General features: G+C 41.1%; 1 protein-coding gene across 1 annotated transcript in view; it reads left to right on the forward strand.

Annotated features, from left to right (window-relative positions):
- The window catches only part of LOC114560759 (guanine nucleotide-binding protein G(o) subunit alpha), a 152,124-nt gene extending 141,930 nt beyond the window's left edge, over positions 1-10,194 (forward strand). Inside the window, exons 7-8 of the mRNA XM_028586369.1 lie at positions 6,371-6,524; positions 9,934-10,194. Of these exons, the coding sequence (XP_028442170.1) occupies positions 6,371-6,524; positions 9,934-10,121 (342 nt within the window). The 3' untranslated portion in view covers positions 10,122-10,194. The remainder of the gene's footprint in view (positions 1-6,370; positions 6,525-9,933) is intronic.
- The last annotated feature ends 9,406 nt before the right edge of the window (positions 10,195-19,600 follow it).

The raw sequence follows: 19,600 nt of genomic DNA on the forward strand, positions 1-19,600 counted from the left end.
TATATTTTCCTGCACTTTGAATTGATGGCAATTAAGTTCACTAGTTCAGATTTTAAAAACCCAGTTGGTCCAATTTAAAACCCTTATGTGTAGATCTGTTGCCACTGAAAATGGCAAGTTTTGAAGAAACTTTGGGTGCTGCAACAAGGCATGCCTGCTTGGTTCTTTCGGGGGAATGATTGTAAAGATTTACAAAGAATATGTTTACGGGATATACTGTCTAACTGGGACGTTTTGGGACAGATTGGGATTGCTGTGGACAAAGTACACACGGCGATACACTGGTAAGAGCAAATTACGTTTAACCATGTACCCAGCTGATTTAAATAGCTCACATTACTTTTTTGTGTGAATAGTTAACTCGATTTGGTGGAATGTGGCGTTTTCTTTGCGGGGTGCAAATGTTTCACCAAAACAAGTTCCTTCCCGAGACTATTTTGCAGAGCCACCGTCGCTGCGACCGGAGCTTAGCACTGGCCAACACAATTGTGATTGGTTTAAAGAAATGCAAACAACCCAGAGGATTTTTTTCTCCTATTCCATAATGTATCTGTGGTGTAGCCAGACCTTACTCCACGGTGCTGTGGAGATAGGTCTGGCAATGCGAGACTACAGCCACAATGATTGATTGCGCCAATTTCTACTAGAATTATCAAATTTTTTCTACAATCAAAAATTCGTTTCATATATATAAGTTTCAAATAATTTAAAGATGCTATAATGACAAAACATTTGGGCTTTAAGAATAAAAAGACATTATTTTGAAAACATAATTAGAAAAAATATGTATTTTATATATTGTGATGTTATTTGACTTAAGCATAGACATGTTCATTGGCAGTAATCTTGTTAAAAACTATGCAGCGTCAGTGATGGTTTGAGCAATGGTTGCTTATCATTTTTTTAAATACTACTCAGCAAGATTTCATACAGCACAACTGAATTGGGTGTTTCCATGTTGCAAAGGAATAGCGTTAATAATATGAGTTTTTTGGTCTTGGAGAGTGAACATTTTTTGTAATTGAATTTGTATCTTTGTAATATAATGTCTTTTGATCAAAGTTAGAAGTATAATATAAGTATAGTATAAGTATAATTTCTTGCTTTCCCTTTGCCTTAAATGTATAATATCTGAATTATTTGAAAAAAAGCGAGGAAGTTGCCATTTCTTTGGTAATTTTCTTTCATCCCTGTGGATGTCACCTTTGGTTGTATTTTTGGATAGATTTTTCATGCTCTTATGTTGCAGCATTCATAGGTCCACTATAAAATCACTTTAAATGAAGAGCTATATGAATATGAAGAGGTACATGTAGTGCTCTGACTCAACCAGACAATTTCCAGACTATGCTTCAAAGGCAGGATTGATTTTATAGGGCCCTGGAGCCGCATTCATTTTGTGAGTCTGCACCGTGTAATATCCCTATTGTCCACCTCTCTGTCTTAATAAGCCAGAGGTGAGCTTTGAAAGATTGTGTGCTGGTGGGTACATATAGTCCTCTGGAACTAGGATGTCAACCCTGTGACTATTGTTTAAGCCCCAATGTTTTTCCTTTCTTCTGCGCGAGTTCCATTTCTGCTGGATAGTAGCCATCCCAGAGCAGCTGTAGGGTTGAGGTTTGATGTAGTGCACAGCTTAGTTGAAATGAAAAGTGGTGTGTGCAATGTGTGGGAACAGAATTTAAGCTGTTACATTAAAGCCAAAGAGATGCATATAATACCAGGACAATATCATCAGCTTCTCCCTTCTCTCTGTATAAGCAACAGTTTACAGCAGCATATGGAATATAGGCTTTGTTTGTCTGTGTTTACAGCTTTACCGGTGTGAGTGCTCTCTGGCAAACAGAGGTAGAGAACTTCCTTATTTATTTATGAGCAGGGCATTTGCTTCATTCTACTCTCCCCTCCACATTCGAACAACGTCTTCACCCTCTGCTCAAAGCTGCACGGTTGTTGTTCTTTTAACAAGGGGATGACGTCATCGTCTCTTCCTACTACATCTGTGCCACCTTTTTAGAACTGTCTGTCCTACCCCGAAAAACGCCCGCCATAAGTCGTTTGTTCAAGCCGCAATTGTTTTGCCGTGGCGGCGCCCTCATGGTAAGACAGGGCCAAAACAGGAAGTAAGTTGACAAAGTATAAGAACGCCATCATCTGCATAAGGAGATAGGTCGGGTGGGGGATGGGTCAAACAAACAGGACTTTCACCCAGGAAAACGTGTCTGCTTCACATGGGTAACCGGAAGTGAAGTAAAGTTACAAATGTCCATGATTTTAACCCAAACCACAAAGTATTTTATATATTTTGTGTGTGTGTGTGTGTGTGTGTGCGTAAATCTGTACATGTATGTGTTGTGTGTGAGACAACATCAGCGCATGTGGGGGTTGTGGTGGAGTCAGTATCTGTGTTAATTACCCAGAAGGCACCTGTCTACCATTTCCACACACAGGCCCTCAACACACACACACACACACACACACACACACACACACACACACACACACACACACATCCTGTACATACACACACACTGAAGATGCAAACACACCCATGTCACCTTACATTACTTGCCCGTGCCAAATACTACCACCATATCCAACCAAAGAGCCTTGGATATTTTTTGGTTCTTTTGGTTTATAATTTTCTCCTCTGACATATTACATAATATGAAAGTAAAATTATCTTACTGCACTGCAGTGACTTGTAATAAACATAAAACCTCAAAAGTGTTTGTCCTTAAATGATGTCAACATAAGTCCACATGAATGATTTCTGATTTCCCTTCTTTACTTCACTTCAAACCTCTGTCAGTGGTTAAATTGTGCGTAGAAAACCAATTTTATTTGTAGTTTGCATAGAACCCCAATCAAATATTTCACGCTGACATGCAGAGCATCTGTGCTTAATTCTTAAATGTGGGGCTTATTTTAAATGCAGTATACAGAAAAGACAATACAAACTATTCAGATCATTTGAACATTTGCACTTTTACATCGTAGAATCATGCCCTTGCACAATTCATTAATTGAAGCTGAAGCTTAAAGAGCAGCCAGCAGTAGACATGAGCTGTGGAACAATGGGCTGGTGAAATCTTCATCCACAGTGAGTTAGAAAGCCCCATTTCACATTCAGCTGGACATGCCTATATTTGTATTTGCCCTCAGGGTGGCAATGGCAGCATACTGTTCGAGCTTTGTCTTCCAACCTCTTTCATTGCAGTGTTAACCTCAGGCAGTGCACAGACCAGGATGTATCCATGTTTCTGCTGTACAGATTCTTCAGTGGAATATCAGATGTAACTGTTACTCTGACTGTGTTTTTGCATATTTAAATCACAGTGTTCTTTAATAAATAATGTATTTTTTTTTGTTGGTTAACCTTAATTTTATACAATATTAAAATAACCTTGAGGACACCTGAAACATGATTTTTGTGTCAAAGCCAATATTTGCGCGTTTTTTCTCCGCCCCTGTGGACTTGCTCACAGTGAGATTCCATTGGAACAAATTGATTTAGCTGCAAAATGTTGCCCTTTTAAATGCTGGCATAGCATACCAGTATACAGGATATTCAGTAAATGGACCAAAACGTACCCACTGTGCAATTTAAAGTAACCACAATATAAAAGTGTGAAATCAGATTGGAAGAGAATAATAGAGGAGAGAAGTTCGATCAGGGACTCTACTTGTGCTTCATCCTTGTTAAACTGAACTCCCATTTCATTGCTGAGTAAACACACACACACAATTAGAAAGTTGTAGAGCCAAAAACATCCCTTTGGGGGTCATTTTCCGTCACGCTTGGTCGGGACTCTTGGCGTCACTTTTGATGCTCTGGGTCAACATGCGTGGTAAAACCACTTAGGTTTTAGGGTTAGGCAAAGATCGTGGGTGGGGTTACAAAATGTACGTTTCAGTGACACGCGGAACGAGAACGGGACACGAACCGCTCTCTCCAGGGTGAAAGTTCGACCCATCCTCCACTGTAAACCTACTTACACGGATTTTAGGTCTTTCGTACTCGCTACCGTTGTCGCTGTTAATACTGCGTCATCTTCCAGCGCCGCGTCCGATCTACTGCTATGCCCTGTGCGTCCCATACGAGACGCTAAAGGGTGATGTTTGCGTCAGTATCTGACGCTCAGAGCCACTGACCAAGCGTCAGTATTTCATGAGTCGGTACGGACAAGCTAAATAACTCTACTCCCTCTTTAGACGGCGGCTTGTTGTTTCCTCTTCGGCACTCTCCCACTACGTCATACAGTATAATGCAAAACGATTGTGTCTGGCCAGACTAAAGACAAGCGCTGATACAGCGCTATGGAGATAGGTCTGGCTATGCAAGACTAACGTGTGATAGATGGTGATAGACGATGATGTTGAAAAGTGCCTGCCCTTTTTTCAAACGGTTTCCGATGACTGCTTTTCAGATGGATACGAGTTACAAACGATCTGGCGCACCAGTTTATTTATTTCTTACACCTAAACCTCTCTCTTTCTCTCTCTCTATTGATGCTTCCCTCAGAGAGGAACTATGAGCACATCACTCTGTGTGTGTGTGTATGCGTAGGCATGTACATGTGTGTGTTTGTGCTATGCTTTTTTTGCTTATGTTATCTGTCCCTACTCCTGCTGGTTTACCAATGAACCCCAAACAACCAGAGAGAAATGACAGCGGGCAGTGCCGAGGGTATAGTGGCTAATGGAGTTTATGTCCCGCTTCAGTCCCAGAGAAAAAGAATTGACTCCCATGGGCTGTAGTGAAGGAGATTGTTGTGGGTAATTGTGGAGTGGTCTGATGTGAATAATACAATCAGTGGTTCATTCAGGAAGCAAAGGTCCTGATGCATCTGTGCAGCAGGTGGTGGCACAAAAGAAATCTTAGCGCCATTCAATGCTTTGGGAACGTAAACAATTTCTGAAATCCCACAATGGCTGCCAATCATTTTAACTGAATATGGATGCCATGTTGTAGATGTAAATGAGCTCCTTTGGTGTCTTGTTGCTGATTTATTTATCCTTCTAATTTAAAAGTAGAGTTTATCCTTCTAATTTAAAAGTAGAGTTTGCCTGTAAGTGCTTTTGGGTCGTCTTAAAATATGTTCAGTTCCCACTCAATAAAATGAGCACTTAAACCTCTTCAGAGCCAGGGAGATGCTACTGATGGACTTAGAGATGATTCAGAAAGCCACAGGGCTCATCTGTAATGAACTTGTGTAGAATTAAGGAGTCAGAGTATGAGCTGGTAAAAGTCCTACCGCTCATTATGCTCTCAAACACCTGTGTGTGTGTGTGTGTGTGCGTGTGCATGTGTGTGTGTGTGTGTGTGTGTGTGTGTGTGTGTGTGTGTGCGTGTGTGTGTGCGTGCGCGTGTGCCCCCCACCCCCACCCCCTCGCATGTGGTGTATTTTACTGAGCACTGTAAAATATATCTGCTGTATCTCCCTACTGCTGTGATAATTTATTAAATGTTGTATTTATACATTAAAGAAATGACAATAAAGCACGACATTAATAACTTGATATGTGTGATTATTTTCTGGACCTAGTTATTTTTTGTCTGTCCTGTATGCGTGTATTTGCGGAATAATTAAATGGTTTGTTAATTGATTTTTTTTTTTCTTCTCACTTTCTGTGTTTTCCTAAACTGCAATTGTAAATGTTGAAACGAATTTCCTGAACAGGCCCACTTTGTAAACTACACTGCCACTGTTTTGTGTGTGTGTGTGTGTGTGTGTGTGTGTGTGTGTGTGTGTGTGTGTGTGTGTGTGTGTGTGTGTGTGTGTGTGTGTGTGCGAGAAAAAGAAATCACTCCTCAGTCGGTATCTTTGTATGATTGCAAAATGCATGCAGAATGTAATGTGTTTAATTTAATTAAATATGCACAAACAATAATTATTCAGAAAGTTTGTGTCCGCCCCTGACATCTGCATCTCCCCTCTCTCTTTTGCTAAAGTTATAATTGAAATAATTGAAAAGAGAGAGGGGGCTGGGGTGTGGGGGGTTATTATTTTTCTCTCTTTCTGTGTGTAAATGTTTTTGGCTTATTTGCGTCGAGTTTGGCCACAACAATGATATTCTTATATCAGTTTCCCTTTAAGATATGTGGTAACTTTAACTTTTTCCTTCTTTCCTATTCTCTCTTCATCATCATCCATTCACTTTTACCCATTGTCTTTTCTCTTTTCCCCCTCCCGGTCTACTCTTTCATCTTTCTGCTCCTCTTATTTGTCCCCTTTGTTTAATCCTCTTATCTTTCTTTTACCTGTTCCTTTAATCTCCTCTAATCGCATTCTCCTTTTATTCTTTTTTTTCCCCATCTTAACCATCCATTTCTTTCTTCCCCCACTTTTTCTTTTCTCGTCCGCAGAATCGCATGCACGAGTCTCTGATGCTGTTCGACTCGATCTGCAACAACAAGTTCTTCATCGACACCTCCATCATCCTCTTCCTCAACAAGAAGGATCTGTTTGCAGAGAAGATCAAGAAGTCGGCACTCAGCATCTGCTTCCCTGAATACACAGGTAGGAAAAAAGAAAAGAAAAGAATTGTCAGTGCAGAGCTGAGAAATAGCAGCTCTGAAAACACGTATGCAGCAACGGAACTTGAAAGGTGCACAACATTTATTTCCTAGGGAACACAAAAAGCTGCAAACCAGTGAAGCCCGACACACCATTGATTGACTGATCAATTTGTGCAGGATAAAATGAAAAAAAAAAACGCTGTACCGTTAGCTTTCGCCCACATTAATGAGGAGGCTGTTCATCTGCGGACTAGTGCAACATAGGACCACTATTACATAAAAGTCAGTCTTGAAAAATGTCTTTTTAGGAATAGTTTGACAGTTTGGAAAGTATGCGTCTGCACTTTCTCGTTCGATGAGAAGATCGATACCACTCGCGTGCCTGTACGTTAAATATGTAGCTGGAGCAGCCGGTTAGCCTAGCTTAGCATAAAGACTGGAAGCAGGGGGAAAACAGGTAGCCTGGCTCTGTCCAAAGGTTACAAAATATGCCTACCAGCATCTAAAGTTCACTAATTAACCTGCTTTATCATGTTTGTCTCGGGTTGGCAGTACCTCAGCCAGTAGGTAGGGAATTGGGTTGGGAACCGCAGGGGTCGCCGGTTCAAGTCCCCGTACAGACCAAAGTACAGAGTGTGGTCTGGTAACTGGAGAGGTGCTTTTGAGCAAGGCACCGACTTGCTCGGGGCGCCTGTCCAGCAGTCGCAGCCCCCTCACTCTATCTCCATCATCCCTTTGTCCCGAGCATGTGTGTGTATTTCAGGCCTGTGTGTAGTGTGTTCTAGAGTTAATACATTGTAATTAGTGTGTCAGTCAATAATATAAATATAAAACGAAAATAACTACCTAGCAGGTAGAAAAAAAACAATTCATGAACTGTTCATGAACCATAATGTTTTTTTCCTCTAGGTGGTTTACTTTTGTCACAAATGTTTATAAATTCTCAGAGGCTTCTCGCAAGCAAGGTATGGAAGGGACGTGAAGGAAAGAGATGGAACATGTCTGATAGACTTACTGTGATCATCAAGGCAGTTAGAAAATAAGTAAAGCATGACGGACCGAAGTGAATAGGGCAGGCAGAGAGAGCTGCGTTTGTGTGAAGACGGCAGGAGACAGCTCTCACTCGCCGTCTCCCTCTCTTCTCTCTTCATGGCTGACCAAGCGTGACTGTCTCATGCTCTCTGACTCCCACTGCCTTCCTTTTCACTGCCACGGCTACATCTGACTCTCACCTCCACGTGGAGAAATCTGCCCCCTGTTTTTCTTCCCCCTCACAGCTTCTATTTCAGCTTCTCGGCTGCTTCCCTCTCTCCCTGCTTTTATCACTGTCTCTTTCCAAACTGAGGTTACACAGTTCTTAAAAATTCAATTCAATTCAATTTCAATTCAATTTTATTTATAGTATCAAATCATAACAAAAGTTATCTCGAGACACTTTACAGATAGAGTAGGTCTAGACCACACTCTATAAATTCCAAAAGCCCAACAATTACAGTAATTCCCTCAAGAGCAAGCATTAGCAGTGGCTATTGCGACAGTGGCAAGAAAAAACTCCCTTTTAGGAAGAAACCTCGGCAGACCCAGACTCTTGGTAGGCGGTGTCTGACGGGCCGGTTGGGGGCGTGAAAGGGCAACATCAAGCATTTGGTCCTCTGGATTTTGTCTATTGCTCCTGCTAATACTTGATAATAATTCAAACAGTGCTGCAAACGACTGCTTTGATTCAAAGCGGCGCGTTTCTCATAATGGTTTACAACTCGGTGACAGTTACTGTCCAGATTGGTCCTCGCCGCTCCGGAGGTACAATGCAGAACAAACTAATCTGCTGCTCTAATGTCCGTGGCATTCAACCGTAGTGTAATAGTGCGTTCCATTTGTATTCGGAGGTCGGAATTTCCCAGGTTAAAGTCGGAAACGCGCCCCCTGAACTCAGATTTCCGAGTTGGGAAGTCGGACAACCTTGCAGTACCCCGAGCACCAAATCCAATATGGCTGCTCCGTGCTTCAACAGTAGTGAAATATGTAGTGACGTACAGTTTATCAGCACTTATTACTAGTGGTGTTGAAATGCCGACCTGGACGATTCTGCATTGATGCAGTCACGGACCATAATCGATTATTGCCTACTGATGTTGCTTGTTGATTTTCCAGTCGCTGCTTTTTTTAGTTTTTGCCTTTTGTCTGTTGTCTGCTGTGTTCAGACTCCGCTACATTCAGGAAGTGTCTTTTTTTTTTAAGAGCAGATACAATAAAAAGGGGAGTTAATATATATCTGACTGCTTGAATTAGTTGATGAAAACCATGTGTAGCAATATATAATATGGAGGAGGTGACGCATCGTGATATTGAATCGATTGGAATCGTCGACAGGATAATCGTAGTCGAATCGTGACACCAGTGAAGATTCACACCCCTACTTATTACCCCAAAAAATGCCCCCATAAGTTGTTTGTTTGAGCTGTAATTATTTGCCGTGGCGGCGCCCTCATAGTAATTAAAACGTGATCAAAGCAGGAAGTAAGGTATCAAAGTATAAGAACACCATCATCTGCATAAGGAGATAGTTCGGGGTGGGGGATGGGTCAAACAAACTCAGGACAGACTTTCACCTAAGAAAACGTGTCAGTTTGGGTCGGTTTGGGCACAAAAAACTACTTAGTTAAGTTTAGAAAAAGATCGTGGTTTGGGTTAAAATCATGGACATTTGTTACAATACTTCACTTCCGGTTACCCATGTGACGCAGAACGTGAAGTAGTTCCGTAAAGTTAAGAAAAACTCGGCAATTATTCTTAAAATTTTTCATTTTCAAATGGGACACGTTTTCCTGGGTATTATACTTTGTGTCTCACTAAATCAGTTTTACACACAGTCCTGTGCAGCTTCTATCTGTGGACATGTTACGCTGTTTGAATGCACAAAAAAACAGCGTAATGTTATTATCAACTGCAAACAATGGCTAACCTGGCTAGAGCTAAAACCCCACAATGAAAAATCCGACTTGTAAATGGAACGTGGTCAACTCGGCTTCGGCTTCCGAGTTCCCGAGGCAAATGGAACGCACTATAAAACCGAGGGAGTGTCAGATTAACAATGCCCTCGTTAACACACACACAGTGGTCGCCTGCCAATCGGAAGGTTGGTGGTTCAATCCCTGGCCCTGCAGTCCCAGAGTTGCCCCCGATGCTGCGCATCGGAGTGTAAATGTATGTGAGTGTTTATCTGATGAGCAGGTGGCACCTTGTATGGCAGCCTCGGCCACAGTGTATGAATGTATGTGAATGGTTCCTGTACTGTGTAAAAGCACTTTGAGTAGTCGTTAAGACTAGAAAAGCGCTATATAAAAACAGTCCATTTCCATTTACATCTACGATTTTCTCCGTCTCTCTCTCTCTCTCTCTTCTCTCTCCAGGACCCAATACTTATGACGACGCAGCAGCTTACATCCAAGCACAGTTTGAGAGCAAGAATCGCTCTCCAAATAAGGAAATCTACTGTCACTTGACCTGCGCCACGGATACAGGAAACATCCAGGTGGTGTTTGACGCCGTGACCGACATCATCATCGCCAACAACCTCCGAGGGTGCGGCTTGTACTGAGCAAGCCCACGCACCCCCGTAATATTCTCCCCCCTTTTTTTCCCCTCTTCTCTCTCACCCCTCCTTTCCTCCCCCCCCCCCCCGTTCCTGTTCCCACTGCTGTGGAAATGATGATGGTGATGATGACGATTCTGCTGATTATTTAAAGAAAAAAAGGAAGAAAAATGCAACTAGGTACATATTATTAATGAGGATAATTTAAAAAAAAAATAATAGGCATACGTATATAATATAATGTTTTTAGTTCTTTTCTTGCTCCGACTTTTCCTGATGTCCCTGGCCTGCTGCAAACAAAGTCGAAAAATGAAAATTTCCTGAACAAAGTCAATGAAAGCGTCCGTTCCCCGTCCTCCTCTGTTTTTCTTTCTCAGCTGTGTCTTATGTTAAAAAAAAACAAAACCTGTACTTTTTTGGGGCAGATTTTTTCTTTTTTTTTAATTATTCCTATGAACATGACTTCTGTTTTATTTTTGTTGATCGTGTGTATATTTATTACATGAGTATCAGTCTGTACACTGATTTTTATTCACATTTTGCCTCACCTTGACACCTTTTTATTTGTGTATTATTTTGTTAGTTTTTTTTTGCTACATTAGTGATTATGTAATAACAATCGTTTGCGGAAATATGTGAAAATGTCGATAGCACTAGAAAACACCGGACAGGTCAGCGAAAACCTTAAAAAAGAAAAACCTCTCGAGACCTGCTGAAACTGACAAACACTGATTTTTAACATTAGTCTTTTGTTTACACTAGCCAAGACATTTTAAGATGTTCCTTTTTTTTTTTTTTTTTTTCATTTTTAAGCAAGTATCATTTTACTTCCCCGCAATCCGGTTTTCAGTGAGGCTTCCTGTTTCCCGAACTTGGCCTTAGCCATTCGCCAACAGCCGGTCGTGGCCGAGCCTGAGCACCAATAGGAAATGTGCTAAATGTCCAATCAGTGCCATGAAACAGAGGTACTGTACTGTAGATAGCTAGTCCACAACGTTATAACTCTTACCTTCCTCACTGTTATAACCTCCAGACCTACTAACATTCTCCATGTAGGGAAACTCACTCCTGGGTTGATAATGGTTGATTAATTTATTAATTTATTTATTGATTGATCACCTGTACTACACATACTGTACCGCTTTCTCTCTCTTGCTCTCTCTCTCTCTTCATTGACACACCACCACCATGCCTTTACTTCTCTCACCTCCATCCATCCACCATTCTTTTTGCATGGCGCCCTGCCGTCCTGATATCGGGGTCATAGGGCCCCTGCTTTCTTTCAAACCCTTCTCTCCCCTCCCTCCCTCTCTCTCTTCTCTTTCTTCCTCCTAAAGCCCTGACACAGATAGCATGAGATACTCAAGCCTTTGTATAAAGAGACCAGTTAATTCATAAAACGTAAAAAAAAAAATACCAAAAAAATAAATAAAAAATCTTCACGTAGATACTGTTGAGATAATAATAAATAAATGAAAAATTATTTCAATAAAAATAGCAAAAGGTGAATAAAAAAACGATGGAAAAAAAAAAAAAAAAAAAAAAAAAAGAGCCAAGAAGACAGGTGGTCCTGAATTGGACAGGGCAGGGGACAAATGAAAGAAAACAAAATGTGCGAGTCAATGTTTTCAAAGGGTTGAAAGGTCATGTGGGATGCTTGTATGAAGAAGTGTAGATTTAGGGATTCTTGTAGTAACACGTAGAATACAAAAAAAAGGACAAAAACTCTACACCTATAATGATAAAAACCAATGAACGTGGTTATTACAACGGCAACGACAGCAAAGATCATTATGATCATGTAATATTCTTAAAAGATAATCTTTCTTTGTAGCTACGAAACATTTTTTTCCCTCTATATCTCCCTTTTTTTAAAAATGAAGATGTTTTGCAAAGGGTTCCAGTTTGACAGCGAGCTCGTTTGGAACCGTGACGATCTCCACGACTGACCCCCGTGTTGTTGTAATGCTCTGAAACTGTGCACCACCCCCCCCCCCCCCCCCTCTCCTTTTACCGTTTTGCCTGTTTCCCTTGCATCAGAACCGTGTCCTCACTTTAGCCTGACTCAGAACGATTAAATATAATATTATAACAATATCTATTTTTTATTATTTCAGGAAAAAAAAAAAAAAAAGAAACACTTTTTTTGGGGGGAGAGCACGTTTCTCGCTGCGTCCGCTAGTTAGGGACGCCGCATGTTCGCACATCAACGCTGTACAAAGTCATGCTCCTTTCTTCTTCGGTCTCTTTTCAGTTTGACTCACCTTCCAGGTCTACAATGAAAAGCACAGTTCTCACATGACACACACACACACACAAAAACACATATAATAAGTGGATTTGGAAATTTGTTATCTGTCCCTACCTAATCTATGTTGCCCCTCATCCATCTATCTATATAGGCCTCTCTTTCTTGCCTTCTTGATTTGTTGTTTTGAAAAGAGCAAACAACTGTGTATAATGACACAATATACCTGTTCCTTTGGCGTTTTGTTCCTGTTACCTTCATTATTTAGTTTTTTCCTCTTTGTTCTGTTCTTTACCCAGTGAATTATTTTACTGTGCAGCTCACTCTCTCTCTCTCTCTCTCTCTCTCTCTCTCTCTCTCTCTCTTTCCCCCCCCCACCTCTACTCCTCTTTAGTGAATGGGTGTTATTTCATGTGGGATGTCCGTGCTGGAAAAACCAATCGAATGTAGTGTTTACATTAAAAAGCCACTGTTTTCATTACTACAAAAAACCCTCTTCTTGGCTCTGAGTCATTCCGTTTCGATGTGTCTGTGTTTTTTACCTTTAGGCTTTGAGGGAACTGCTGCCAAGCAGTGTCACACGTTGAGTCACAATGCAATACACCCTACCTACATGAATATATGTAGAGCAATTCAGAGCAGATATTTGTGAAATATCCAGACTTAAAGTAAAGGGTGTCTTGAGATATACAGTATGACCAGAATTTTTTGGACTGCAGTGCTGTTGTACTTTAGCCCGTAGACGTTTTTCTATTGTCTCGGACTTGTTGGTATTTGCACTCGGACTTGTCTCGGACTTAGCCATTGGAATCACCAAATATTCTAGTTTGTCTCGACCAAGTCCGACACTAAGTCACTCTCATAGATGAAGCTGCGCTTGTTCAGAAAACAGGTATTGGTGTAATTCAGTATCCATTGACATTGGTCGCCTGGTATACGATTGGCTGCGTCATCTACCTCAGTCATCAGGCATCAATCATTTTCATTTTGGCCACAGTCCGCTATGTCAGCGAGCACTTTGTACTATGGATTCTTAAAGGTGCTCTAAGCGATGTCACGCGTTTTTTTTAGGCTACAACGTTTTTTGTCACATACAGCAAACATCTCACAATCCGCGAGCCGCCTGTCCCATACACTGTAAAAAAACAGCCCAGGCTCCACAAACGGCAACAAAAACAAACTGCACCAACCTGCACCACGAAACATAACAAACAGTCTTCCAGCGTTCCAGTCAATAACCGACAAGAAGGATTTGGGGGTGGGGGTGGGGGAGTTAGTGCACGGAAGCACGGAAGGGAGGGGGAGGAGGGAGGGGCGAGTTTGAAAATACTTCGAACGTGCCGTCACCCAACATCGCTTAGAGCACCTTTTAATGACAAGGAATACGTTTGAGAATGGGAACATATCGGTTATATGTCACTGCAGTCACAGAGGGAGACAAAACTTACAATTAAGTTTGGAAAATATACCAGGCTGACCCAAGGAACTTTTCAGCGACCACAGTAATCCAGTATAGTTGCCCAGACATAATATAGCCCATTGTTAACATCTCAGCTCCTTTTCATCATCTTAAATGTGCACTGGACTTTTTTTCCTCACAGTGATGGATTACTTTTATATTTTTAATACCTATATTAAAAGTCACAGTCACAGTTTTTCATACCATCTGCAATATAGTGAGCCTAAATGAGCCCAGGAGGTTTGACTAATCTTCAGTTTATGTGATTGCATGTTAAAATTGGCTGTCATTCTCATCAGCTGTGATGACATTTTACTCGCCAGCCGTTTCTACTGCTGATTGGAGAGGCTGCAACAACACTAGACGCTGCTTTTCAATCAATTCTCCAAGCTCACGTGCAACTAGGCAGAGTTGTACCCGTGCTGGCGCTGTTTGTTGGCCCACCTCTTTGGTTCAGACTGAGATATCTCAAGAGCCGTTGGATGGATTGCCAATAAATTTGGTCGAGACACTCATAGTCCCCAGACAATGTAGCTTAATGACTTTGGTGAACCTTTTCACCATAAGGTTGACATTTTTGGGATTTGAATTAAAAAGCTCTACAACTTTTGGAGCGATTGCTACGAAGTTCGTAGACAAGATAATAATGTTCTTCACAAGACGAACTGTAATAACTTTGGTGATTCCTGTGACTTCATTCAGTAACATCATCAGGTCAATAATTGTCCAATACTTTATAAACATGGTTCATGAACAAATAACATGGATGTATTAGGACACAGTCACACACGCGCAAAATGAACATTGTGGATTGTCCACCTCCTGTCTACTTACATTCTACAGGGTTCATTCGTTTTGAAAAAAACTGGAAAAGTTATGGAATTTGAAAAATGCAAATTCCAGGCCTGGAAAGGTTTTGGAAACATAAAAAAAACCAGAAAGTTTTGGAATTTTTTTTAACACAGCATAATAATATCATTAATAAATGTATTTTCACGTCGTCTTAACCTCAACATTTTATTCAGGGAGCGATATTATGAATCCCACTATGAACCAGTCATTCATTTTATAAAAAGCACCTCTGAGGGTAAACTTTAACACAGATTTGTATTGTTATTGTATAATGTCAACTGACATTTTCAGGAACACATGGAACACACGTCATGGAAATTTGCCAAAAAGTCATGGAAAAGTCATGAAAAAGTATTTAAATGCTTATGAACCCTGATTCTATATGAGGGAAGGGGTGAATAAAACGTTCCTTTCTGGTTGCAAAGCAAATTCGTGTGGAGTTCAATTTTTGGTGAACTTTGACCGGCCAAGTCGCAGCCTCAACCAATAGCAAAGCAGTGTGTGTGGTTGACCCCGCTTGGCTGTCATTGGCTGTGGTTTTCCGAGTGAGCCCAGATGGAGGAGACATTGATTGCTGCTGTTCCTAACCAGCCGGTGTCGCCTCGGCAGGCGATGGTCACCCGTCTGCATTTGTGCGTGTGTGACGGTGCCTTTAAGAGAGCTGGATACAGTGCGGCCACTCAGCCTTGCTGCCAAATTGTCCCACTGGCCACAGTATTGTAATGAAAAAAATCCCCTGTGGCCGAAATAGCATTTTCCCATTGACTCATTTTAAAAGAGATATCTGTAAAGTTGTTGACTGGAGACCTTTTATATTTTTAAAACTTTTCTAGAGCCTAGCAAAGCAATTTTTATTTCCGTGACGTCATTCCAATGTGATGTCTATGGGCCGACCAGAAACACGTGGGTGGGTCCAGCGAGGGAAACACTGATGTGCATACGTGCAGTGGGCCGCACAATGCAGAGGCAAACCCAGAAGCTAGTAAACATTTTTGGCTGATGCGCTCAACAAGCAATTTTTGTATGTGTGTGTGTGTGTGAGAGAGAGAGAGAGACGAGAAAACTATGTGTTTTAATGTAATATTTAATATCTCCAGATCAATACAGTGTAGATACTTTTTTTTCTGTTTAGAAGCAGAGAAATGCGCCATTTCAATGAGGTCCTCTAACAATTGTAGGCCATCCAGAAGCTTTTCCATCATGTAATTACAGTGTTTTTGTAAAATAAATAAATAATTATGAATCCAAAAATAAACTCAGGTAATCTCTCCTTTGCTTCGCACTCAGCCGTGTTTTTACAAGTGCTTCGGTGCCTTTGTAGCCCTTGCGGAAGCTTAGTAACCCGGCCTAAAACGTCAGTGACTTTCTGAGACTTTGCGCGAGTAATTCCAGAGCAATAAATCCACGATTGAATAGCTATTTGCTGTATTTTAGTCATCTTTTAGTATCAAAAACCGATGCATTCGCGTTAGCCAGTGCCGTCTTGGATTTTGACACCTTGACTGACAGCTGTGTAGGCCAATCACATGAAGTCATTTCAGGATTGTGTGTGTGTGTGTGTGTGTGTGTGTGTGTGTGTGTGTGTGTGTGTGTGTGTGTGTGTGTGTGTGTGTGTGTATCTGTGTGTGTGTGGTTTGCTGTGGTTAGGGAGTGGTGCACAACATTATGTAATAAAACGTCAATACATTTCTCTGCATTTTGTAATAAATGATTACATAATGCGGCGGTTCTTACAAAATGCAGGGGTTGCGTCCATGCCTAATTACAGTTCAGGCTTTGGCCACGGGAACAGTGAGGGGACTGCACCTCGCTTCAACGCAGCGTAATAACTCCTGAAAATAATCAGAGTATGTCCATGTCGCAAATGTAGAATCAGTCTCTGCAGTCATCTCAACCACCGAATTCTAGCAACAGGACTTAACACTCAGACCTTTTTTCATTTTTTTTCTCTGGTGCCAAAATGTTTCGGGTGTTCTTAACCGGGAAATCTTAACCCTTGTGTTGACTTCGGGTCACATTGACCCGTTTTAAATTTTTGTTTTATATCAGGAAAAATGGGACCTAGAAATAAGCGCTGAAAATGTGTAGCAGAAAAATGTAACAATTTAAAACGTTGGAAAAAGCAAAAACAAACTGTGAAAAAAAAGGCGTCAAAAACGTCGAACAAATTTTGACGGAAAGACAACACAAGGGTTGAAAAAAAAAAACACTATAATATTAAAGAAATTGTATTAGTAATACATTGTATTACTGCGTTACAGCAAAAAAGGAATACATTACTGTAATTTCATTACTTTTTTACGTAACGCGTTACTCCCAACTCTTGCTGATGTTTACCAAATGGTGTAGCCCGGCGACTTTCGTGGATAGAAGCGAGTGATGCATTTTACATCATTGCTGAGGCAGGAAGACAGCAGCGTACAGCTTTGTAGACGAAGAGGACATAAAAAAATGACAAGATAATTACATCTTCTGAAGAGTCCATCATGTTTTTTTAATCCTCCTTGCCCTCCTTGATTTGACAGGTTAAACGCTACAGGAAACTGCATAGAGGAGGGGGTGGTGCGCAATCACCAAAGGCTTGCATCATGTGGATGTTTTGTTAGCATTACTCGCGACAGAAACAATGCACTATAGCTTTAACCTAGGTTGAAGATTTTTCAACTCTGTCAGGTGGGTAACTTCTATCAAAATGGCCTACCTCCTCTATAAATGTAATTAAAAGTACCGTAGCTCATTCTGTCAGGTGGGAAATATGTATCAGAATGGCCTACCTCTTCTAAAAATGTACTTTAAAGTAGGGTATCTAATTCTTTCAGGTGGGAAATATCTATTAGAATGGGCTAAGTCCTCTACGTATAAATGTAATTAAAAGTAGGACAGCTCATTCTGTCAGGTGGGAAATAGCTATCAGAATTGCCTACCTCCTCTATAAATGTAATTAAAAGTAGGATAGCTCATTCTCTTAGGTGGGTAATATCTATCAAAATGGTCTACTTCCTCTATAAATATAGGTCAACGTAGTGGAGCTTGTTCTGAAAATATCTACCAGAATGGCGTACCTCGTCTATACATGTAGTTAAAGTACGGTAGCTCATTCTTTCAGGTGGAAAATATGTATCAGAATGGCCTACCTCCTCTATAAATAAGAATGGTAGCTCATTCTTTCAGTTGGGAAATATCTATCAGAATGGCCTACCTCCTCTATACATGTAGTTTAAAGTAAGGTAGATCAAGCTGTCAGGTGGGAAATATCTATCAGAATGGCTTACCGCCTCCATAAGTATTGTAACCCATTCCGGCAGGTGGGAAATATCCATCACAATGGCCTACTTTCTTTAAAAATGTAGTTAAAAATAGGGTAGCTCATTCCGACAGGTGGGAAATATCTATCAGAATGGCCTACTTTCTCTATAGATGTAGTTTAAAGTAGTGTAACTCTTTTGTTAGGCAGATAATATTCATCAGAATGGCATACCTCCTCTAAAAATGTAGTTAAAAGTAGGGTAGCTCATTCTGTCAGATGGGAAATTACCAGAATGGCATACCTCCTCTGTAAATATAGTGTAATGTAGCTGGGAAATATCTGTCAGAAACGCCTACCCCTATATAAATGTAGTTAAAAGTAGGGTAGCTTATTCTGTCAGGTGGGAAATATCTATCAGAAAGGCCTTCCGCCTCCATAAGTATTGTAACCCATTCCGGCAGGTGGGAATATCCATCTCACTGGCCTACTTTCTGTAAGAAAAGTAGCTTAAAGGCAGCAGGCACCCTCAAAAACCTGATAGGATATTAGAAGATGAAGTTCAGTTGCAATCTGGTTTGAGGAGATTAGGTTACAGTAACAAGAGTAATAAAATAAGATAAGCCTTTATTTTGTATCAATAAATATATGTGTCTTTCTGTTGCATTTCATGATTTTTTCCTTGTAATGAATTGAAATGCAACACTGTAGAAATACATGCAGATGAAGAAGGTATCATGAGATTGTGATGTGGATGTTATAATGACTTAAAGATCTTCCTGTCCCTCTCTTATATACAACCATCCCAAGCACAGGGACATAAAAAGGACTGCCCCTTGCAATAAAGCCAACTTCTTTGCTCTCTGCTGACTGCCCTCTCTCTCTCTCTCTCTCTCTCTCTCTCTCTCTCTCTCTCTCTCTCTCTCTCTCTCTGAAGTGGAACAGGTGACCCACCTTGTGGTGAGAGGAGGGCACTGCACCACCACGCCCATAACGCTGCTAAATGCAGGACAGGCCGCCAACTACATGTGTTGACTGATGATGATACAGTAACACAAACTGAGTATCCAGTCGCTGCTTAGTGCCTCCTGGTCTTATGTTATTTTCAGTCATCTATTTTTCTTCTCTTACTCTTGAAAGTGTCACACACACACACACACACACACACACACACACACACACACACACACACACACACACACACACACACACACACACACACACACACACACCAAAAGGATATTTATAGTGCTCTAGCACCAGTCTGTCTGTTGCTAGGATACCAGCTAGCTTTGAATTCTCAGACAAGCAGTTTAGCTTTGTTTACAAAAATGAGCATGTTCAGTAGGCCTATGGTTTGTCTGACTCACACACACACACACACACACACACACACACACACACACACACACACACTTAAGTAAAATGGAGTCTGTGTCCACACTGCGGTATTACAGGATCCTCTTGACCACTCACACTGAGCTGACAGTAACCATGAAAGAAAATGCTGACAGTATTTTTTTTCAGGGTCTCCAAGTCTCTGGTTGCTATGGTAACTACCATGGCTTCTCGGACGGATCCCCTCAGTAACAGAGGAAGGTGGCAGTGTGTAAACCACGAGGCTCCTCATGGGGGAAGAAAGCTGCCGTGTCGCCCTCTACTGATCCAGAGCCAGCTCAGCA

The sequence above is a fragment of the Perca flavescens genome, chromosome 8 (genome assembly GCF_004354835.1).
Source record: "Perca flavescens isolate YP-PL-M2 chromosome 8, PFLA_1.0, whole genome shotgun sequence".
Taxonomy (NCBI): Eukaryota; Metazoa; Chordata; class Actinopteri; order Perciformes; family Percidae; genus Perca; species Perca flavescens.